This window comes from Protopterus annectens, chromosome 16.part0, assembly GCF_019279795.1.
Source record: "Protopterus annectens isolate FY-2018-M chromosome 16.part0, PAN1.0, whole genome shotgun sequence".
NCBI classification, from domain to species: domain Eukaryota; kingdom Metazoa; phylum Chordata; order Ceratodontiformes; family Protopteridae; genus Protopterus; species Protopterus annectens.
The window spans coordinates 315593552-315618276 of NC_056750.1; the positions used below are offsets into that span (position 1 = coordinate 315593552).

The 24725-nt window shown below is 37.6% G+C and overlaps 1 protein-coding gene across 10 annotated transcripts in view; it reads right to left on the reverse strand.

Annotated features, from left to right (window-relative positions):
* The window catches only part of CAMSAP1 (calmodulin regulated spectrin associated protein 1), a 1635252-nt gene that overhangs the window by 345389 nt on the left and 1265138 nt on the right, over positions 1-24725 (reverse strand). For all 10 annotated transcript variants that reach the window (XM_044057912.1, XM_044057905.1, XM_044057911.1 and 7 more), the window contains 2 exons: positions 21873-21957; positions 3165-5598 (listed from right to left, as the gene is read on the reverse strand). In XM_044057912.1, the coding sequence (XP_043913847.1) occupies positions 3165-5598; positions 21873-21957 (2519 nt within the window). The remainder of the gene's footprint in view (positions 1-3164; positions 5599-21872; positions 21958-24725) is intronic.

Genomic DNA, 24725 nt, shown 5'->3' on the forward strand with positions numbered 1-24725 from the left:
TCATCTCCCATTTGTATCCAGGGCGGTTGTGCTCTTCTCCCCACCATAGTGACACTAAACTGTCTTTCGGCTTTTCCCGGTTAGGGGTCGCCACAGCGGAACTCCGGTCTGCTAATGATTGGCAGTAGATTTTTTTACGTGCTGGCTTGCCGGGCCTAACGCACAACCTTCAGCGAAGTAACTCCCATTCACGCATGTCGACACACAGAAGACGCTCTGAGAATCGAACGTGCAACGTCTAACTGTGAGCCGACAATGCTACTGCAGCACCACCACCGCAGTCTCCCCACCATAGTGACACTACTGTACGTAATACTGACTGAAGAAGCAAAGGAATGCAAGAAGATGTGGCTCAATGCAACTGTCTTCTCATGATGGTATGTTAAGAGAATTATCACAGGACTGACAACTCTGCACTTGTCCCTCCCTGGAAAGATCTTCATTAACAAATTATGAATGTCACTAAGAAAATGACTTCTGATGAGGTAGACAGGAAGACTTCTTGTAGTTTACTGTTACACCTCACAACTGGGATAATGCAGTGGCTTCATTAATGAGTTGTAGCAGAGCTTTTGTTTGTGGTACTTCTGAGTAAGTGCCCCGACTGGGAAGATTGATGTTTTGCTTTCCGAGGTATGCAAACACAAAGGATTAGCATTTGGTAAATAATCTGGGGAATGCAAAGAGCCTAAAAGGCAAAAATGAAAACTTGAGAGAGACTGTGATTTGTCTGGAAGCTGAGACTTTTTGTAAGATGGTCTGAATGGAATGTGAAGAGAAAACATTCCATTTTGAGTGCAACCATACAAGAATCCTGATCTATAAAAGGAAGTGCTATCCTGAGAACTTTCATCCTGCGTGCTTTATTTTCATAAATCTACTTAAAAATAAGCCTAGATCTGATTGTGACATGTTGTCTCTCTTTGGGCACTAGAAATTATCTGAAATAAAGACCTTCTCCTTTTCAAACGAAAGGAGAATGTACTTGATGGGCTGCAGTGTGTGGGGCTAAGTGCCCTCACAGCTTCTGTATAAATTATATGCCATAACCCTGTTGAATTGTCTCCAACACCCATGTATCTGTGTATTTACTGCCAAGAATGGGATTACTTTGAAACCTGGCTCATGGGGGCTTTTGGGAAGCACAGATTGAAGGAAAGCAGCAGTCATTCTGAGCAGCTCTTAATTTATTTGCTCCATTGTGCCACACTTGAATTAAAGTTGGATTGCATTTCTGTGAATGTTTTTTGTTGATAAAAAACTCAAGGGGCATCTGAATAAAATTTATTGGATTACATAAACATTCAGAAGCCTTCAGCATGTCTTCACTATAAGGCTGGTCCAAGATAAGCTAACCTTGTTAAAGCTACACCTGACACAGCAGTCTTGGAGGAAGCATCCACAGCACTGCAAGCACATTTCAGAGTGCACTATGCTCACTTACTGTTGGCCACTAGTAATAAGTGACATTATTATATATCACCATACAGCTGCATTACTGAGGTGCAAGCTTTTGACAGTTTTATTGTAATGCACTCAAAACACCTAGTTGAAATGATACTAGTAACCTAGCATACATGTTTTCTTAAAATGGGCAACTTGCATTATTGAAATGACATTGGTTACTTTTAGTCAAATGACTGGATAAGATTGTAAGAGTGATTTTGGAATGCTCAATGTGTGATGAAAGTACAGTTGTGCAAGAACTTGCTGTAACAGTAGATGTCCTACTGATTACTGTTGCTGTATTTAAAACAGATAACATTTCACCACTGACATATGGTCAGGATGCAAAGGCTTAACCATTCCCTATATATATCTGATATATGACCTCAGTTTGCAAGCACAGGGGTATATAGGTGAATGTATGAGAGTAAATTCTCAGACTATCTCGCTGCTAGCCCGAACACAGGTCTCGCATCTGTCGGTCTGATCTTTGGGAAGTCGATGGTACAGTTTAGATCATTTTTTTATATTATTGTACATTTTTAAGAATGAAAACGCATTTTTATTAAAAAACACTTATCTGCCAAGGTTCAATACCATTTTGTTAATTTATGGTTCATTTAATGTTTCTAATTCGGTTGCCAAGTAGTACAAGTGAAACAGTTTTGTTTATTTAAAAAAAAATTTCTTTGTGAAACTGCTACATCACTGTTAACATTCTCGTAGTCTGGTTGATCAAAGTGTCAGCAATAGATTTTGCGTCAACAGATTTGTGACCCATCACTGATAACATTTACTAAGAAACTGGATCCTCCTCTGCAGACTGACTGGGTGAAAACAGATACAAGTACATCTGAATAATAAAGTTGAGAGCTCAGACTACTGCATTATTAAAGGACAGATTAGACAATGTAAACAACGTACAACATTTACTGTGCACAGTCTATGTAATGCAGCTAAAACCAGGAAATGCATGTTTAATAGCTCCCAACTGCAATTAAAACTGTTATCATCCAAGCCAAAGTTAAGTGCAATAAAGTTATGCTGTTAATATCAAATTATCAGTTATGCTCTGCCTTCATAATTAGAAATACAATTTAACTTACAGAGTCTACCTGTGGATTTCTTTTGGGGTGGCTTTGAATAAATGACATTGCTAAACTGCAAGCACTGTAATGGCTCATATTTTATTTCTTAAAAAAAAAATCTATTGTTTTGTTATAATCTAATAATCTGCAGTTACAAAGACATTCATCATATATGGTTCCAGATCACCTGTTAGCTAATCATTTTATTGATTTTCACACTTAATTAAAAAAAGAATGTCAACGCTGGTTTGCACTCCCAAAGTGCAGGACATTTTGCTCGCTGCAACCTTACCCTTATAGTATTAAATCAGAGGCTTCTACACCTTGAGGAAAAGGGAATTAATTACCACTGCTGTAACTGAGTTGCAGTTCTGACAAACTGTGCTTTAGATATCTGGTCACTGTACAATCATACTCTTTCCACTAGGTATAAATTCATAAAGCCACTCAAGTGTCCTAACATAAATGGTAAGTGAATCAACACCTTTAACTAAAATAAAATATTTCATTTTCTGCCTAAGAATCAAGGAATTTTGAAATCCAGCTTTTTGCTGTTCTAACTCCATTGACAAAGGATTTATTTTCAGCGTTAGTATTTTAGTCAATTATACTTTACATTAAATTAATTACCTTAAAGAAAAATCCTAAGCCGGCCTTCTGATCTCCTTCACTGAGCACCTCTGTGGCTCTATTGTCTATTTCATGTTCATCCTCTGATGCATTCAGCTCAGAGATGTCCACTTCAATTATTTTATTTCTCAATGGACCATCCACTGGAATATTTTCCTTTCCAGAGGGGTCAGTATAGTTCACCTCTGATTGTTTTAAACTGAAAACTGGCTCATTACTTGGCAGCTCAGATACAACACCATTTGTATCTTTGGAAGAGGGCAGAATAAATGTTCGTTGATTGCTCTCATTAACGAGTCTGAAACCTTCTGTTGATGTTATATCCTGAGTTTTTCTAACATCTGCATTATTTTCAGAGTAAACACTATCTGCTTCTGCTGATGGTGTCCTATTTGCCTGAAATGGTTTTGTACAAGGTAGAGGTGAGGGAGTAGTAATACGAGGACTAGTTAACTGTTTGTCTTTAGTAACTTTCAGTTCTGATGGTCTCACAACCCGTGAACCCCTACCATGAGCAAACCTTGATGGTTTACGAGCTGAGCTAGTACCATTTGGAGATAAAGGTTCCACAAACTGAATCGCAGGCTTAAATTTTTGTTCACATTTGCTACTAGGTGATGGCATGGCAGGGGCACTCATAAGCATCTCTTGCTGTTGAGAAATTTTCATTATTGCCTGCTGAAGTGTGCTAATTGTTTCATTTAGCTTTTCAATTGAAATATCACACTCATTTATCTCATTTCCTTCTTCTAAACTAGTGACAGCATTTATATTTTTTTCAAGTTCTTGAATTGTTGGGCTGCTTGTAGGTTCCCTTAGGCATTGCTCTGCAGCAGAAACAATTTTTTCTTGGATCCTTACTTCTCTGCCTTCTTTCATCTTTTCCTGAGGTCGATTCAGAATGACTTCATCCTCTTCAGTTCTGTATTCTGAATGAGCTGTGTAAATTACATCACCACTAGGTGTTTTGGGGCTGTCTTTATCAAGATATTCTGGTTTAAGAGGCTGTGAAATGCTTTCACTTTTTCCTTTTTTAACAACATGAAGGAAAGCAGCTTTTCCCAGTTTTAAACGCTGTCTTGCAGACAGTGCTTCCATTTTCTTTTTTTGTGTCTCTATTGCTCTCCTTTTCTCTTCCAGTTGCATGTGAAGCTGTACTAGTTCAGAAGCAAGAAGTTGAGCATTGTCTTTGTTCTGTCTGTTAGGGCTTTGTTCCCGCTTTTGCTTCCATGTTATCATAGGAGGTGGGTAACATTCTGAACCATCTGGTGTGGTCTTTTGAGAACTACTAGTACTAGATTTAGCCTCATGACTATTAATTCTTTGTAATTTTCTTTCTGCAAAACTAGTCATTCTCACACTTCCACTCGCCAATGATATACTACTAGCCTGAGAAACAGTACTCAGGCATGGACTTGAGCGGCCACTAGCATCTTCCTTGTCCTCATGCTCTTTAACTTTCATGTCTTCTTGTAACTTTGCAGATTCTTCTTCTTCAAAATATTTACGTGACTTTGCAGATTCTTCTTCTTCAAAATATTTACGATTAATTGGACAACATTCATCTATTAAATCACGTTCTGCTTCCTCAATGTCCAAAATCTCTGAATCAGAATCTTGTCTTATAGTCCACGTAGCGTCAGAGTCATTCATGCCACTACCATTTCCATAAATAAGTTCTACACTTTTGCCGACATCTTTATCTTCTGCAGTAGTGGAATGCAGAAAAAATCCTCCAGACTGCTCTACAGACGAATGGTCTATGCTGCTGGTTGTTAGTGGTTGGAAAGTGTCCAAATCTGTTTCCACTGGAAGCAACACAGAGCTGGAAATGGATGTATCAGTAACAGTTGTAAATTCAGAACTAGAAATGGGGGTAAATGTTCTGTTTACATCTGGCTCTACATGGTTATTCCCCTTTCTTCGAGAAAAACGCAAATGTCCATCACCTTGTCGCCTTCCCAAAATTAATTTGGGTTTTTCTTCTCCACACTCCTCTTGTTTGTTAACAATAATGTGTTTTTCTTTTGCTGGTTTTAAAATTGCAGGTAATAAAGGCTCCAAGTAAAAACTCTCCTGCCTAAATTCTGACCTCGCACTCGTATTTTGGCTGACTGTACCTGATGTCACACTTTGCAGATCAAGATCATTACAGTTTGTGACTGGGCTAAACACATCATCTGATTTAGTGATTGCAATAAGCTCTTCATCCTCCTCTTCATAGTCAATGTCAACATTACCAAGCAAACCTTTTCCATTAGGTTTCACAGGTGTAGTAACATGAGTTTGGTGTTTTGGAGTTCCATTGACAATGTTTGAAGCCAAACTGTCCTTGCTGATGGACCTGGCCAAGCTAATACTGTCCCCAGAAACAACATCTAAGTCACTATCTGTTGCACTGTGAACAGCATATGGTGTTGGCTGCGATAGAGGTCTAAATGAGAAAAAAGCAAAATTTCAGTTAACCAGAATGACAAGCACACAAAAGTATACATTTTAAATACAGAATACTTATGATAAAGGCAGTACAAATTTTGCAGCTTTCAAGAATTAGGATTTTTTTATACAAAGAATGGAAAGGAAAACATGCCAAACTGTTAAAAAGAGAGGCAAAATCTTTACAGGCAGGTTCAGAAGTGCAGAAAAAAGGAGTGAAATTAAAATTATAAAGTGGCAGGAATAACAGCAAACATAAGGAACATGAATTTATTTTCAGTACAACTATAATGCACATGAAACAAAATGAGAAATATTTGTGAAGGTTGTTGACACCAGCTATCTGACAAAAACAATGATTTATTAATGACTGAAACCACAAGAAGTAACATTTGACAAAAAATTCAGAAAAAAAAAAACTTTTACAGATTTAGGTTTAAGTAATATGGCCAGACAGCAGTTATCTCACAACTGTAAAAGGACTAAAAGAAAAAATAGAAACGGACCAGTGACAAGTATAAAAGATACTGAGAATGGGCCAGTACTAAAGAATGGCATTCAACTTCACATATACAAGGGACAGTTTATACAGTTTGACCGTAGAAGTAGGGAAAATTATGCAACCACTTCTAAAGGATAGAATTACAGACAGCTGAGGAATGGAATGCAAATATGCATGAAGTCATATCAGAAGAACACAAAAGACTTTGGTGATTAAAGTCATAGATCAGGAAGGATCCTAGACGTGAACCACCTATACATCATCTAGTTATTTAATACATCTGTGTACAAAAGCCATCTAACTTAGCAAACTATGCACTGTATCCCAGTGTGATAACTTGGATTCAATAATTAGTTAATACAGTAACTAAAGGCAATAGTAAATGAAGTCTATACAACCAAAAGAGGAGCTAAAAGTGGGGAACAACAGTGGGTTCAAAAATAAGGTCAGCACTCTTTAGCAGCTATAGAAATGGCAAGAAAAGTATGCAGGTGAAAATGAAGACTGGCAACAATGCTGGTACACAAAGTGGAGTGAAAAGGACATGGAAAATTTGAAGGAAAGAAAATAAATAGCAGTCACATGCAATACAGATGACGAAAGTAGACAGGGAGACATGGAGAATGGGCCTGAAATATTAATAAAAACTGGAAAAAGACCTTAGACAATTACAAAATTTGACATAAAGCTGGGCAGTCAATCTGAAAATATATCAATGCAAGCCTGGAAGGCTAAAAGTATACAAAAGGAAGAAGCAAGGAGTACAAAACAGGCTATTATTTCTCCTCTCTGCAGAAAACTGAGGAAAAATATGCCTAGAGTAGAAAGTCTTCCCTAATACAAAAAATATGGCGTCTCTATGTCAAATGTTCCTAAACATACCCTTTTGTTATATGCCTGTGAGTATGAGATGCATATTTTATATTCTAATATTGCATGCAATGTTATTGTAACTTTTGCAATGTTATATCTCTCGCTGCTATATACAAGCCCCTGCCTATTTCTAATGAAAGTTCAACACGGTTTTCTGTTTTTTCTTTTTTGGTGTGACATCTGCCTGAAAAAATCTTGGAGGTTTGAAACCCTGGTGAACTTCAATCTGAGTGCCTGGACCCTGCTCCCTGTCTAGGATTTTTGGAACACCATGTGGACCCTCAAAAAAATTAAGACATGGTTCATCCGAGGCATCCACCGCCTGGGAGGCCTCAGGAGCCACATCAGCCTCAGATGGTACCAGACAACTAAGAAGGTATATGATGGACTAAAGATTCTGCAACCTCAGTGGGTGTGCTTGATTCAGTGGTGTGATATTTATCTCAGGGTTTTTTAAGTTTCTTCTTTGGCAGAAAGGCGATGTCAGATGTTGGGGGATTCTGCCATTTTGGCTTGGGCCATGTGTTTTAGACACTGAACATTCAGGAAATGTGTTAAGGGAGGAAAGCCTTGACCTAAGGTTTTAGGAACAAATGTCCCATGAGCCTCCTTTACAGCAGGTTTAAGGTACCATACAGTGAAACTCTAGGTTCACTGGGTTTTTCTTGCAGTTTTTACTCAATGGTTTATATAGTGATGTTAGCTGGGACATATTGTAGGCAACTTAATCTTTATGGGCATCAACTGAGTTTAAAGACTCTGTGTTTCTTCAGTATACCCACTTATGCTGTGCTAATGAGGTCAATAAAAAGACTGAAACATGCATGTTCAGAGCGAGTGAGGCTTGGGTTTGTTGGCCTGAATGTAACAGGAAAGACTTAAAAAGTAAAAAAAAAGTCATGCACATTCATAAACGATGTAGCTGAAACACTTGATGCCCTTAAGGGGTTATGCATACATCCCATAGGCCTACGATACAGGAGGTTTAAGGTATCACACAGTGAAAACTCTAGCTTAGCTGCATTATTCTTGCAGTTTTTACTTAACCAAGTAGCTACACATAGCTACTATCTACAAAATAAATTCCCCTCAAGTTGCAGAACTGTGCTGAGCTGCCAAGCTGCAAAACTATGACATTCCCTCCCAAGCACAAGTGCCTGGTAGACTATCAAAAACAACAGAATGCATTTATGAACTATGTTTGTGAATACCTGAGTAGGCATCCTTATTAAGGAATGCAACCTCTTAACTTCAGAAATCTTAATTGACAATATAAGAGTAAGAACCTAGCCATTTCTATTTTATTTATCCTTTGCTGACAGGGTTAGTCCCAACAGGCTAGTAGCCTTTTTTCAGGGGAGACCCAAGGTGACAATTACACTACTGTGGAAATTTATCCAGGTCATCAGGGAACTTCCCTTACTCTATAGAGATCAGTATTCAAGGAAAAACTGGCTGCAAGTATGTGTGCACGTCCCATTCCTGGTCCAGTGGTGGCTGGGAGGACAGTGCATGGCATGGAGAGAGTGATGGAAGGAGCAGTGGTGAATGCCAGTTCACAGGAGATGCATGTAAAGATTGGAGGCTGTTTTTCAAGAAAATATGTTTGTGGAATCAGAGGAGATAGGGAAAGAAGAATATGTTCATAGGTGTGTACTAGGCTAATGGCCCTGGAGCCTTTACAAGCCTAGCCATAGGATTACCCTGGCATCATGCCACCCGACCTTAGTTCCCAGTGCCTCTGTCGAGTAGAGCCACTGGAGTTATGCCCGGGGTGAATTTCCTACTTCCCATGCACTCATCAAGATTTCTCTTGAAGAGGGTCAGCGAGGTGCTCTGCTTGACATGTATGGGAAGTCTACTCCATAGCATGGGCAGTCTCTGGGTTATGAACCAGTCCCTCCAGTACGCTCTGTTGATTGTGGTAATGAGGTTGAGGTCTCTGGAGCATGTGGTGCAGTGGGATTGGGATTTCTTTAAATGCAGCACTTCTAACAGAGCTGGGTCAGGCATGGCTTTGTAAGTCAAGCAGAGATCACCTCTAAGTAGGCGATATGAGACAGAGAATAGTTGGAGTTTTTTGGGTCTGTCCATATAAGACAAGTATTTAAGGCCTAGGATCCTCTTTGTGAGGTACTTTTGAGGCCTCTCCAGTTATTGCAGGTGTCTAGTGAGGTACATGCCAAATGGTGCATTGTACTCAATTATTGGCCTAATGAAGGAAGAGTAGAGGAAGACAATGACCTCTTTCTTCCTGGATGCAAAACCCTTAGTAATGAGATGTGCCACATAGGACTTTCTGACTACAGTGGCAATGTGGTGATCAAAAGAGACATTGCTGTCAACCTGTGTTCCCAGATCTCTTATAATACCTTCTGGATCCAGTGGACTACCATCAATGTGGTAATTCATGGGAACTGTTTTTTTCCCAAAGGGGATGACGACACATTTTTTGGCACTGTGCTTAAGGCCATGGTTCTGACACAAGTCATTGGGCTCAGTGAGGCCATTCTGTAGGATGTCAACATCACTTGGGGAGTTAATAGCTCCCAACTTGCAATCATCTGCGAACTTTGTCAGCCACAGTCCCTTCACGTTGGCCTGGACTTCAGAGAAGCAGATACCAAACAGGAGAGGACCCAGGACCAAACCCTGTGGGACTCCACTCGTGACTAGTCGGCAGTCTGACTTGGAGTCAGCTACTTTCACATAGCTATCTGTGAGCCAGTTTGCAACCCACCTAGTGATATAAGGGTTGATGCCTAACTTAGTGAGTTTTTCTATGATTCCTGAGTGGGGAATGGTATCAAAGGCCTTGGCCAGATCAAGGTAAGCTGTATGAACCACCTTGTCTTTATCCACAGCTCTGGTGACTGACTCAAAGAAGTCGATCAAGTTGAGCAGGCATGATCTACACTTCACAAAACCAAACTGTGTGGGATCCAGAGTTTGGAGATTCCCCATATCCTTGTTTATTAGGTCCATGATGATGCGTTCCATAGCTTTGCATATCAGACTCGTAAGGGTAATGGGGCGATAGTTCCCAGGGTCTGTAGTTGCTCCTCCTTTGTGGAGAGGGATGACTGTAGCAGTACGCCATTTGGTACGGACAAAGCCTGAGGTGAGGCTGTGATTGAACAGGACACACAGGTGAGGTGCCAGTTCACTCTGTATTTCATGTAGAACACAGCCAGGGATATTGTCAGGTCCCATAGAAGCTGTATTCTTGTCCTTGGACAGTGCTGTTTTAACCTGTGCAGCAGTAATATTGGGGGCCTAGCAATCTACTGGTATTGTGATTGGTCCTTTGGGGGGGGGTAAAGTTAGCACTAAATCTGTCCGCCAGTATATTTGCAATATCTGTTGGCTCGGTATAGGAGGTCCCATTGTGCAGTAGCTCAGAGCAAATCTGAGTATTGCCGTGGAGATTCTTTACATAACTATAGAAGGCCTTGTGGTTGTCTTTACTATCTGCTGCAATTATGTTTTCATAGCTAGCTTTAGAGGATTTAATGAGGGATCTCAACTTTTTGTTGAGGCTGATAAGAGAGTTTTTCCAGTCTTGGGACTTCACCTTATTCCGCATCAGTTTCCTCCTTCTGTTGTAGAGTTTGTTTATGGCAAGGGACCACCAGATTGGCTTCCTTTTGTTGGAGGAGAATGTCTTGGTTCTATCGGGTATGGCGAGATCCATGCATTTGTGTACGTGTTTGTACAGTGCACTGGTGTATGATTTGGCGGTCATGCTACTATTCTCCATTTGCATGGATGCCGTAAAGTTAGCCACCTCTGTTTTTAGGAACCCAAAGTTAGCGTTGGAGAAGTTTTTCATGGTGATTACCTATGCAGGGGGGTGGGAGGGATGTGGATTTCCAAGGTGATTAGCTTGTGTTCGGATCAAACCAGGGAGGAGTAGTCTATTGGTGTAGAGCAATGGTCGCCCATGTTAGTAATGATAAGGTCAAGGATGTTGCTACCTCTAGTGGGTGTAAGAACGAGCTGGTCCAGGGCATTGGAATTAATGAATTCCAGGAAACACTGGGCAAGTGTATTGGTACATGAGTAGTTTCCCAGTTAATGGAGGGGTAGCTGAAATCGCCTAGTATGAGAGTGTCAGGTTGGAGCATAATATTCTCCAGGGTGCTTAGGAACATGGAGTGTGTGTCTTGGGACATGGTTGGGGACCTACAGCAGGCTATGACCTGAATCGCTGTCTTACCCAATGTTAGCTGCACCTGAAGTATCTCTGATGCGTTATGTTGGGCTACCAGTCTGGAGGTTTGCGGATCCTTTATGAATATGGTAAAACCACCACCTTTGGAGCTTCAGTCCAAGTTCTGGGACCGAAAGGTGTGGAATGAGTTATAGCCTGGTACTGCAGGGGTGCTTTCTGCTGCCTTGAACCAGGTCTCTGTTACAGCACAAATGTCGAAGTTCTCCACTTTAAGGAGTGCTTCAAGTGAGTGCATTTTGAGATTTAGACTTGTACTGTTGAGCAGCATGACCCTCAGATTGCATTTGTTTGTAGCTGTTACGGTGGTAATTTGGTCTTTGGAACTCCGCCTAAAAAGGCACTACAGGGGTGGCAACAACCTTGGCCAGTATCCGGAAGCCCAGGGGTGACAGATGCAGGCCATCTCTGGCAAAGCATCGAGGTCTGTCAATCATGTCATCCCAGGCAGATACTGGATCCCCTTAGAATGACACCAGAAACTCAGTCAGTTGTTGAAATCAATCATTTTCTGCTTGTACTGTAATATCATTCTGGGTGATGGTAGGATGCTGATCAGGGCAAAGGTAATACCCGCCTGGGCTACATAATCCAAGATCTCCTCCATGTCTCTTTTTATGTAGTCCAGGGAGGTACGTCTCAGGTCAGTCACGCCCGCATGTAAAATGACAGTCATATTTGTACCTGTGGTTGAGGGACCTGTTGTTACAACCCTCCAGTCAGGAGGGTTGTGGAATGATATACTGCAGGAGACGTTAAACAAAAGAGAACTGGAGAATGGAGGAGATGTTTCCTGGGGAAAGATCATGGAAAACATTCAAGAGGAAGAGTCAGGGGTAATCCTAAAAAGGAATGTTATACAGAAGAAAAAAATGCATGCTGTGATATCTGGAAGCAGCTATGAGCAAAAAGAAAAAAAAAGAGATGACAGTATGAAAAAGAAATTCTTGGTGAGGATACAAAATAAAAAGATTAATGAACTGAACAGATAGGAGGTATAGGACACTATAATTTTACATTTAGGTGTGAAAGTCCAAGAGGTAAGAGCTTTTATTTTGATAATTAGAGAGACATTTTGTGACATTATTTTTAAGACTGTTCATGGAATAGAAAAAAATTTATGCGAATATGAAAAAAGACAATGATGATCCTTGGAAGAGTTATATAGTAAAGGCTTTTTTCTGAGGAAAAAAATATACAATTCTGAACAGAAGTAGAAAGAGGCTCTGAAAAAAAACATTTAAAAAGATTTGTAAAGAGGTGATGGGCATTTCAAAGGTTTAGGACAGTAGGGGTTTATGGACTGGAGGATTGGTTTGTAATGTTGTTTTGAAAATGGAAAAGAAAAAAAAAACTGTGCGCATTCCAAGCGCTATAAATGTTGATGGCAATAGGGGTGTGGTGAAATACTGGCAACAACCTAAAACATTTTTTCTTGTGGGAAAGAAGGATATCTTGTGAATAACTGTGATAAAAAGAAGTGCTATATGTGTGGACAAACAGGATATGATGCAAAGAAATGTGAACTAGAATGTTATAAATGTAAACAAACTAGGCATTTATGGATGGACTGCAAAAATGGGATTAATGATAGCTTAAAAGGGGGAGGATATAGAACAAAGGGGCAAATAACTGGAAACAGAACTGAAGATAATTAAAAAAGGAAAGGAAAAAATAAAGGACGAGAAGATGGATAAGAGACAGAGAAATATTTGGAGATCATTGATGAATAAGATAAAAACTGAAAAGTTGTGAAAGGAAAAACAATTCTATTGGCAGAAGGGTGAAAGATAGGTAAAGGAAGTTTAAAACAATACATTTAAAAGAAACAAAGATTGGAAATGGGTAATAAGTAATGCAAATTGAAAAGGGTAAATGCTTTCCTTTAAATTAAGGAAAATAAACAAGACTAATTTAAGACTTCTTTTGGCAACTGAAAACAGTATTAAAATATTGTAAGGCAACTAAGGATTTTAGAATGGTATAATAAATGTGATATACACATAACTGTATTAGAAGACGCAAGATTCTTAAATGAAGAAAGACTGTAAACAAAAAATATGGGATAGCAATATAATATGGAATTTGGGAAATGAATGTTGTTCAGGAATAGCAGTATTACATAGAAGAGCAGTGAATATATTAGAAGCAACACCCATAAGAATAGCAAGATTAGCTATTATTGATTTGAGATGACAAGAAAAAGTATACGGAATTATAGTTATATATGCTTACGGTATTTGTAAAGAAAGGGAGAACTTATTTTAATAATTGTTGTATTATCTAGTAGTGAATATGAACATTATTATAATAACAGGGAATTTTAACTGTGACTTAAGAGGCAAAAAAGGAAAGGGTATAAGAAAAATGGTAGAAGTTAAGAAATGTGGCAAATTGGTTATATGGAATAGAAAATTCTGGATCATTAGAAGAGGCATTCTTAAATCGGAAAATGATTGCTTTACAATATCTGAAGGAATAAGTATTGCAGAAGGGAAAGCAGTTGCAACAGGATTTACTGATCACTCAGCAATATGGATGCAGACAAATGAAAATAAATAACATATAAAAATAGGAAAGGAAATAAAAAGAATAAATGAAAAAGAAAGGGATGACAAAGAAAAAGAAGAAATGTTACTATGAAGGCATTTTATGTTAACTGGTCGGAATGGTGGATTACATTTAAAAACAATATAAGAAATTTTTTTTTTACGCCAGAGAGAAAGAATACTTGTTACATATTTTAAATAAATGGTTAAATGAAGGTTTTTGTTAGAAGGAGCTGTTTAGTGAAATATTAAAATTTATATGAAAAAAGTGAACAAGATGGCAACAATTTGAAGACCAATAGTACTACATAATACATATAAGATTTTTATGAATATAATTCAAAAAAGGCTGAAAAATATAATGGAAGAAAATGTAATGATATGAAAGGAAAGGGATATCAAAATTGCTAATGATAGTAAGAGAAATTGTGGATGATACTTTAAATAGAAGAGATGAAGTAAAACTTTTGGTAGGTGATATTAATAACACTTTTGATTCGATAATGCAGAAGACATTATGAGAATTAATGGAGGGATATAATTTAATGGTAAAATTAGAAAAGTTTGTATGACAGCGTATAGTAATAAAATAAGAATTCTAATAAATGGTTGGTAAGTAAGGAAATAAGGATAAGTACTGGGATAAGACAAGGCTGTCCTATGAGTGGTATTTTTTTTGCTTTAGTTATGAGTCTGGCAATAAGTAACGTGAATTGTAAAATGGGAAATGCAAAGTATGTAATGCAAACATCTGTAGATATTCCTGTTTTGATAAAATATGCAGATGACATTGTTATAATAAGTAAAATAATTTATTGATGAAAGAAGCCATATTTTGTGTACCAGATTGTTTAAAAGAAATGGGTTTAACATCAAATAAGGATAAAAGTAAAGGTTTGGGAGATTGCATTCCTCTTAACTTTATCCTATTAACAATGAAATAAATTTCAGTATTGTGAATACATTTTGGAAATAAAACAGTAATTGGAACACAATGAGAAAACCTTTTAAAGGAATTTAAAAAAAATGTGGTGTTTATGGAGAATGTACAGACTCTTTTAAGAATAAGGCTAATTTGATAAATTCAGTATTAACGGAAAAGATTGTGCATTTATCAAGTGTGTTTATGATTCCAAGAATATATGGAAAACAATTATTACAAGTTATTTTTATATGCAAATCTGGATTAAATCCAGTAATAGTCATCTCCTTTCTTTGACTCAACACAGTTTCTATTCTCATCACAGCACTACTACTGCTTTGCAGAACTTTGTTAATACTGTCAACATCCTCAGAAATTCTGGAAGCCTAGTCTTCACAGTCTTCCTAAACTCATCAAAAGTTTTTGGTACCATCTCCCATCAGAAACTCTTACATAAACTCTCATCTGCAGGGCTCTCCAACTTTCATTACAATGTTTCCATAGCTACCTTTCAAACACAGCACAAGCAGTCAAATGAAAAAAAAAAAGATTTCTCCACTTTCTTACCAATAATTATTGCTGTCCCAAAAGGATCTGTACTAAGCCTCATATTTTTCAACATAGTCATGAAGGACATCTACGTTGCTATCAAAAAGGCTATCCTAGTTCAATACACTGATGACTTAACCTTACTCTGCTCTGCCAAAACTCTCTGTAAATTCCAAGACCTTGCACTGTGATCCTTATCAGCTGAAACAAAACTGCCAGTGTGTAAGCCAGGGTAGTGATACTAGTGCAAGAATGGCTGCTGTGCTGCTGTAGAATGGAAGACAAAGAAGGATACAATTGGCAGGGGGCACTGCACTCATGATGTCATTGCATGACCACCTGATGATCTCTACCCCACAGTTCAGACAGATGAGGGCTTAGAGACAAAGCCTCATGTAATAAGCAGTATGATGGCTCCTCATCTGGCCTTGGAGCATGGTGGCTCACACCCCTTAGAACCTAGACATGGGGAAACTGGCCACCTACTCATGTGTATTGGCTTTCACAGAAGGGAATCCCTACTGCTGAGAGTCACATTAAGGGGACACCCTGGTTAGAGAGAGAACTGAGAGGAAAGGACACCACAATAGCTGGCTGTAGGGGTATAAGAAGTCAGCAGCACAGGACATAAAAAAGATATGGTGACAAAACTAGTTTTGTAATCTTATCATTATTTGGACTCTATAGCCTGGACCTTTGCTTATCACTCCAATTAATGCTGAGCTCAAAGTACAGAACCTTCTGGAAAGTGTCAGCTGAAAGCTGCAATCCCATTACTCAGTCTCCTTTGCAAGGGGGGGAGCAAAAAAACTTGACCAGGTCATGATGGTCTATAAAATGACCAAAAGTCTGCTATGCCTAATCATTTTGCTCCACTCCATACATGCTCTGTCCTTGCAGGTTAGCATGAGCCATGTTCTGATTTTCAGCTTATATTCTCTTTGCTAAAAGGAGCATCTTTAGAATGACACAAAAGGGGCCTACTCCTGTTGGATTTTAAATTTGTATGGGACAATCATCACAGCTAATACCAGTCAGAGATCACTGTAAATGCCATTATTTTTGTCTAGTGAGACCTCTACCGCTAATCAATATGCTGCACTCTTCTGGATGGCTGTGCAGCACAGTCTGATGGATTACTTGGAATGCTTTCTTCTTCTAGTTAATGTAGTACAGTAGCTTGATTCTTCCTTGTTCAATTTGAAAGGGCTCACAGTCCTAATAGATTTGATCATAGCCTAATCAGTGGCATATCTGAAGGATGGAAGGTTGCATCTGAGCATACTGACTATACTGAGCCCATAGACCTAGTTATCAGCTTATATTTAATTACTGAAATTCCTGGCTTTCCTCCCATCACACCGGTTATTCCATGACTTGAGGTGTTAAGTCCTCCTAGTCTACAGACTGTAAACTGAGTTATTGTAGACTGTCCTTTTCCATTTGTTTTAAATTAGGCCTTGGTACTCCCAGTCCTTAAAAAAAAACAGAGTCCCAACACCTTGGACAATTTCCACTAAATCTTTAAACTTCCCCACAATGGGAGAATAACTAAAAAGTTTGTGTCCATACAGACAGACTTTTAGCTTGGGTTTTTCTATCTTCACTCAATGTCACTTTACTTTCTGCTGAGCAAACAGCACTGAAACTGCCCTTGCAAGGGTTTTCAATGACTATGATCAATGTCACGTATTTACTCATGTATTTAAGCATTGTAGATGGTGTCTGCATAGACCAAGCCTAGATAAAGTTGTTAATTACATCAGTTTTGCACTCTTGCCATAACAGACATCAGGGCATTCATCTATAAACAGCAAACTCATACGTCAGCCACCTACAAATTCATCTTAAATTAAAGCCTTTATAACGAGCAGAGTTTCTGGACAACTTAGCACAAATCATGAAAGATTTTGTTACATCATTAGGCTAGAATCAAGATGAAAGCTATGACAAAAACAACAGAAAGAAATTCTTCCTATTACTGCAATACCTACATATATATAATGCAAGAAGTTTTTGAATTGTTAATGGAGTCCTTAGCCCTGAATGTACTACAACACTCACTTTATCATGATCGTAGTACAGACCACACTGCTAATCTCTGGCAATTTCTTTCCTGAATTTATACAGCTTGCAGGAAGCAACCTTCTATCTGTGCCCATCATCCTTATCTAGTCAGTGTCACATTATCTCATTTATATGGCCTTCTCTCCTCAAATGTTTGCAAGTTTTAATATAAACTAAAACATGGTTCTGCTTTCCTATACAAATTATCTCTAATTTTTTAAAAGCTGTTTACCAGAGCTATGGCTTACACTGTTAGTATACTAAATCGACAGAGTTCCACCGGTCTGCAAGAAAGCTCCATTTGTTCCAATTCATAAACGTGGCTAGCAATTAATCAAGAGGTGCTTTAGTCCTCTGAAATGTACTTGAACATATGTATACCTTCCCAGCTTCTTCATTCATCTCACTCTCCCAGCATGGGTTTGGTCTGCATAATGGAAGACACAGCATTATTATGTGATATAAGAATTTAGCACAAAGCTTCTTAAGTAAAGGTTATGGGATCCCTCTTCCTGGACTTCACTAACCATATCACAGGCTTTAGGTATCACCTACTGTCACACTATGTCTTATCTTACAAGCTACCTCACAGTGTCTACAGTTAGTTCAATCATCCTGAAGGTAGAAAAATGATTTATTCAATGAGAATTATCACCAACAAGATCAGAAGGCTTTGGGTCATTCTACAGCAGTGACACTGTACTGCAGTGTAAATTGAGAGCCTGTACTGTTTAGTACATTGAAATATTATAATTTAGTTCAAATTGCCTGAATTGGTGGTAGCTCAAGTAGACATAAGAGATCCTGCAACACTTAAAAAGGGCAGGGATATTTTCTGAAACAAACGAAATCAAACAAAAAAATCAAAATAATGTGGGAAATAAAATAAGTCAATATTAAAGTGTACAATATTATTGCACAGAGTAGTATGGAGTTCATCATATATGCATAACAGTTAATATTTACAAAGCATACAACAAAAACAGAATAAAGAATATAGATTTAGTCAAGAGTAGTGATTTTCTTCACCTCTGTAAAGTCAGCATATTAAATAATGAAAGCCAAGTGAGACTTAAAGACTAGTGGGGATTTTTCCTTAAGCAGAACTCTTACCAGTGTGCATGTGTCTGGTTTGTCTAAGTGAAAACTGACAAGAGCTGAACTGATGCACTCCAAACAAGGAAGTCATCAATTAAGAGATGTTCAGAAGCTGCATTCTATTTCTTCTGTAGAGCTGTTAAAGAGACAACGGTTTACTCTTGGAAGAGCAATAAAAACAAGTTTTGTGAGATTTACAGCTAAAAAGGGTAAATAAAAGCAGGGGAAAGAAACAGTATTGGAGATGAATATCTATTTCCCCAATAGCTTTAACTTTAGGATGCACTAAGCATAAAGTCACAAAACTATGTTCCTTTTACAAGGCAAGTCAGTGAATCCTGTAAAAGAGCTAGACTAAGTTAAAACACAATTAAATTAGTACTGCGTTTATGTACAATCCCTGAGTATCCCTATTTTTAGCGTAGATGCCAATTTAAGTTGGTCATTACTGTGAGGATCCAGGGATCTTGTTCTTTCAATTTCTTACAGTTCTTCCTTTATTCTGTTTTTAAAGGGATTTGAGGAAGGGTATAGGGGATTGAACTGTTTGGAAAAATGTGGCATACGCTCAAACAAGTCTGTGAAACTACATCCAAGTAAAAACCATGTAAGTCAAGTGTTACAAAGTAAGAAAAAGCTGCTAGGAGGAAGAATATACATACCAGAAGTGGTATTGATAGTAATTTTAAAACAACAGAATGTTGTTTTGTCAATTTTAACATGGAATGCAATGGCAAACGAAAACACTGTTATTATACTGATAGATAAAGGTGCTCCAGATGTGGTAAAAGAGGGAAAAAAGAACTTGAGTAGATTTGTGGGACTAATGGGTTACTGGCGGGGAGGAGGAGGATTATATTGGCATGTAGTTATATTTCACCTAAAGCTGTCATGGAGCTTAGGAGAATTAAGGGAGAATAATAACCTGACTTGAAACTGTGAGGATGTAAACAGGGGGACCCGGAAGCGAAACTCTAACAAAAGAGGATGTTTTCTGAAGATGCATATGTGAATATTTGGTACAGAAAATATGAATTTAATTACAGGAACATGGGGAGAAATTAGATACAGTTTCACAAGCTAAAATAATTGGCCTAGATTGGATAAAAATTACAATTCACAGAAGCATTTGTACTTAACTGAAAACTCTGACATCCATCCAATAACTACATCAGATCATACACCAATAAAAACTAAAAGATGCATGGTAATGATGTAAAACTTAGATACTGTCACTTTAATATTTACCTGTTGAAAGGAAATTAAGGAATGGGTAGTGGACATGATTTAAGAATTAGGGAAGAAAGAAATTACATCAGACGGAATAGCTAATGAATGGAATAAACTGAAAACAGAGTTTAAAAAATGTGGTAGAAATAACAGAGATATATGGGAAAGACAGGATTTATTTAGAGAAACTAATCAAGGGAAAAGTAAAAAGAACCACCACACAGGACACTATATCTATAAAGCAGCAGAAAGTATTCCAAGAACTAAGCCTGTGCGGGAATGGCGAAAGGAAAACTTATCAATAGGTATGTCTAGAAGTATGGGGGTACAGAACATACACAAGAGGGGTGTGGAATTCACTGGAAAAAATCAGTTAAGGAACCAAGGTATTGGGAGCAAATAATTCAGGAGGGAAAGGTAAAGAAGTAGGATGAGACTAAGCAAAAGTTTGGACTGCAGATTAGACATTGCCTACCCTATCAGTGATTGATAACAGAGCACAGGCAAAGCGAAAAGGTGTGGGGAGTGCTACCTGAAAGACTAGCTGTAGTAAAGTTTTTATTTGAGTCCAGAACAGCTGCTGCTGTTAAAAATGGGATGAGCAACATAATGTGTACAGCTGAGACCCCCCCCCCCCCCAAGATGCACTTAGATTCCATGACCAGCCTCAGCAGAAAAATGGGGAAAGTCCAGTGGGGCTTTGAAATAGCTGGTACACCAGGTATGGAGGAGGGACACTAGGAAGCAGCATCATAAGGATGATGTAGGGGACCCAAGAAAACTATATAGTAGGATGTATAAAAAATTGCATAACCATAAGAATCGTTTGCAGGAGGTTAGAAAAGATTTGGAAAGGAGAATAGAAAGACAATTTACAATGGGAAGAAATGTGTAAGGCTCCCAAGTATGCCAGAAAGTCCAGGACTTTTTTGAATAGAGATATTTGCACGTTTTTTATATTCCAAGTAGACTTCCAAGGATTTCTCTTCAGCTACGCAGCAATTGTTTGAGGTTTTACATAAAGGAAAGTGAGAACTTGTTTTGGGGAGATGCAATGAGTGGCAATATTTTAATAATTCCATATAGAGTACTTTGACATAAACATTGAAGGAACAAATGGTTGTAACTAAGAAAATGATTCTTCTGAGTTGGGATGTAAGATCTGAATTGTTTAGACATACTAAGGGCCTTACAAAATTAAGTATTATTTGCTGTCAAAAAAGCCAGTACTAGAAAATCAAAATCTCAAACAGTAATTTAAGTATAGATTATTACAAAACAGAACAAAATAACTGGAGGTGGGATCTGTAGAAAACGGAAAGAGCACATTTCATGGAAATAAATGGAAGTTGTGGGGAATATATTAACAACAACAACATTCAGGAGGAGTGAAATTTAAGTGAAGGTAGGAACTGAGCAATGTCTGTAATGACGGAGTGAATAAAAATTGTTAAAAGAAAATGTACATTGCAATGCAATAAGAATGGAAACTTATTATGGTTTGCTTTCTTTTCTATTAAAGTGTGTATAACCATGTTAAAATCATAAAATGGCCATGATTTAGTAACTTTTAAAAAAAGGCAACAACAAAGTACCCAGAAGGACAGAATGTTACACAAAGCACTCTTAATTGGTAGATGCATAAATCCCTCTACATATGTATCTCTACCAGATGCATGCAATTTTCCATAAACGAAGTACAACACATTGTACAAAACTACTCAAACTAAGTGCATGTTACATGACAAATTACTGTATTAAAGATAACACATGATAAAGTCAGAGAAGAAACTCAAAACTGAGCAACTCAAAAAAAAAAGTATCTGTGATGAAGTTATTTAAAAAAAGAAACACTATGACTGCTGAAAATGAAAATGGGAAAATAAAGGGCACATTAATAGCCTTAAATGTTTACAAGCACGTATGTCAAAGGCAATGAAATAACCACACTTACAAATCAGGAACACTATTCATCATTGATCTGGGGTCCTTTCTGTATGCAATCATTATAAAACAGTCAAAACACCATGTTTCATTATAAAAACTAAACAAAAATACAATAAATCAATAAACCAAATTCAAAATACAATTTGCCCTAGGGATATAAATGCAAAAGTCATTTAGAAATTAGGACAGAGACTTTGCACACACTAACACCTGAGATCAATAACAAGGTACGTGCAAATGTATGGGCTGCCAACATGCATAAAGACAGATACAAAGCATGTTAGTCAAACAGATGTACATCTACCTGGGTTTCTTTTCTGGCCAAGCAATTACTGATCCTCTAGGCTGCCCATCAACACGAGTCAGAGAATTAGATCGATGCCGAGGACCTAAAATTATAGATGAAAATGGTAAATCTTATCAACTTTAGTCTGCATCCAACTTTCAGCTACTTTTGTTTTGTTTTAGAAATTAATGCACATTTTCTGAAAGGAGGAAAACAGGATCTGAAGAGGCAAGGTGATTATTTACCAGCTATCAGAGGCATTCAGGTGTACTTTGCAAAAGACTTTAAAAAGCACTAATATGTAAGTACTCAGCCACATGTACAGTGCACCAGGAAGAGACTTTAACAAGAAGGATCACCTAAAATGGCTCTGCATCTAGTGTGACATTTACATCTGCATGGGCCACAGCCGGCACCTCTCAAACCTGGGTTAAGCATATTCACACCACCATGGTTCTTATCCCCAAAATGAAACAAACATTCTTGAAATTAAAAAAAAAAAAAAAAAAAAAAACTTTCAGTGAGATTTATTCCACCGTGTCTTTCTCTGTTAAATGTCCAGTCTAATTAGGAATACAGATGTAAAATCACAACGGTATAATTGTAATCAGAGAATAACTGGATGGATAAAAAGGGATCCATTCAAGGGCATTTGCAGCTCAAAAAGCTACAGATATGGGGTGCACTCACAAAACAGTATTGTGCAATTTCAAGAGGAATTCTGAAATATGCCTTAAGTAAATGAAAAAAAATCTATACTACCTGTTATCAAACTCAAAGAAATGCTAAAGATTGGGTAATAAGAAGGACAGACCTACAAAAGATGACCCTATTATAAAAAAATGCAGTCAAGTTATATTACCTAGTAATGTCATATGTATAGATTAACCCAGTGGCTTCATCTGAAGCATCTGCCAGCCATATTCTGAAAACAGGCATAATGCAGCAATTCCTGCTAAAAGTCCTTGCATAACATCGGAATCAGAATGACAGACTTTTTGGTGGCAAAATGTATACGATTATCTACTTTGCAGAGGTGAATCTCTCATGATGCGAGACTACTGTTACTGTATATATAACAAACATACAAACATAAATACATACAAATATTTCAAGCATGGGCACTAATACCCTTCTTGCCTGCCAGTATACCACAACAACTGTTCCCGTAATAAGTGTCCAGGGTGTTCTTAAAAATATCTAAACTACTGCTTCCTTTAATGTAATTTGGTAGTCTAGTCCATGCATCAGCTACTCTCACAGAGAGCCAGTTAGTGCACTTTTCATTCCTGTAGTATCCACATAGGTTGCCTGATGTTTCTCTATTACTTTTTGATAAACCCAAACATTCTAGCTGTCTCTAAATGCCCTATATACCTGTGAATTAAGTCTCCTCTTAAATATCTATATGAGACACTGTACAAGTTTAGGTATTTTAGTCTTTCATAATAACAAATGTTCACATCCATGGATGCCCTTGGTATATTTCCACTGTACTCTTTCCAGTTTACTCATGCTTTTTTTTTTTTTTTATAAGATTTCCATACTGTTATTCCATACTCAAGTTTGAGTCCAGTGTACCCAACAAACAATGACTTCATCGTTTCTGACTTCCTAGACTTAATATTTTTATACAACCTATCATTCTATACCTATCATTAACCAACTGGTTGACATGATTAGAAAAACTCAAAGTTGGATCCACCCACATAAATCCTTAAATGAATCTACAGTTTCAATCACTCTGTGCTGTATTAAATATTCACCTCTTAATTTATGTTTCCCAAATCTCATATGCCTAGTTTTTTGTGTATTTATCAGCATATTATTCTCCTGTGCCCAAATGGTCAATTTAGTCATGTTCTTGTGCGGATGTCCCCTATCTGTAACACATGTAATCAGTTCACCCAATTTCAGGTCATCTGCATACAGACTGCAAAACATCTCAGATGAAAAATAAAGATCTGAAAAATACAATCTAAACAAGTATGGGCCTAGGACAGAGCTCTGTGGGACACTTACTGTAACCAAGAATTTTACCGGTCTAACTGCCATGCCTTATTTGTAAGCCATGCAACTAGTCATCTTATCAAGAGTACATCTATACCTAGTTGTTCTGATTTATTGATCAGTGTGTTTTATGTATGACCCTATCAAATGCTGAAGTTAAATCTATATAAATTGCATCATAACACAAATGTTCATTCATAGATATTACATTGCTATAGAACATCATGTTACAGGTGGTAACAGCATTCAACATATGCATGCTGATATATGGTTGCCAAGTCTTAACCTTTCCAATTCTGACAATAACTTATTCAATATTACCCTCACCATTATTTTTCCACAACATGAAAATAGACTTAAGGGACTGTATGACTCTGGTTTGTCCTACTCCCCTTTCCCAAAATGACACGATTAATAAATGCATGTCTTCAATCTTGAAGAATCTCACCATATTTATACAACTTAATATAACTACTGTAAGTTCTTGCTGAAGGTGTTCTCTGGTGATTATTACTACTTCTTTTTTAATATAATCTAATCTGATTTCAGTATCTGGGGTTACATGAATGCCACTAGGACAATTTATCAACCTCTTTGTGGAGCCAAACTGTTTTGCATAACATTTTGTAAACATATCTATAATCTGTTGTGTCTGAGAATAAATTTTAGAATCTATACACAACTTATCAGTTTGTATGACTTTACTCCTTCCACATTTTATGTATCTATAAAATGGTTTCCTATTTTGCTTAATATCTTTATATAAATTTTCTTCAAATTTTTCTTGATCTTGTTTCACACTATGCTTAATTTGTTTGTCCAGGTAGTATATTTCAGTTTTTAAAGCTGCAGTTCAACCTC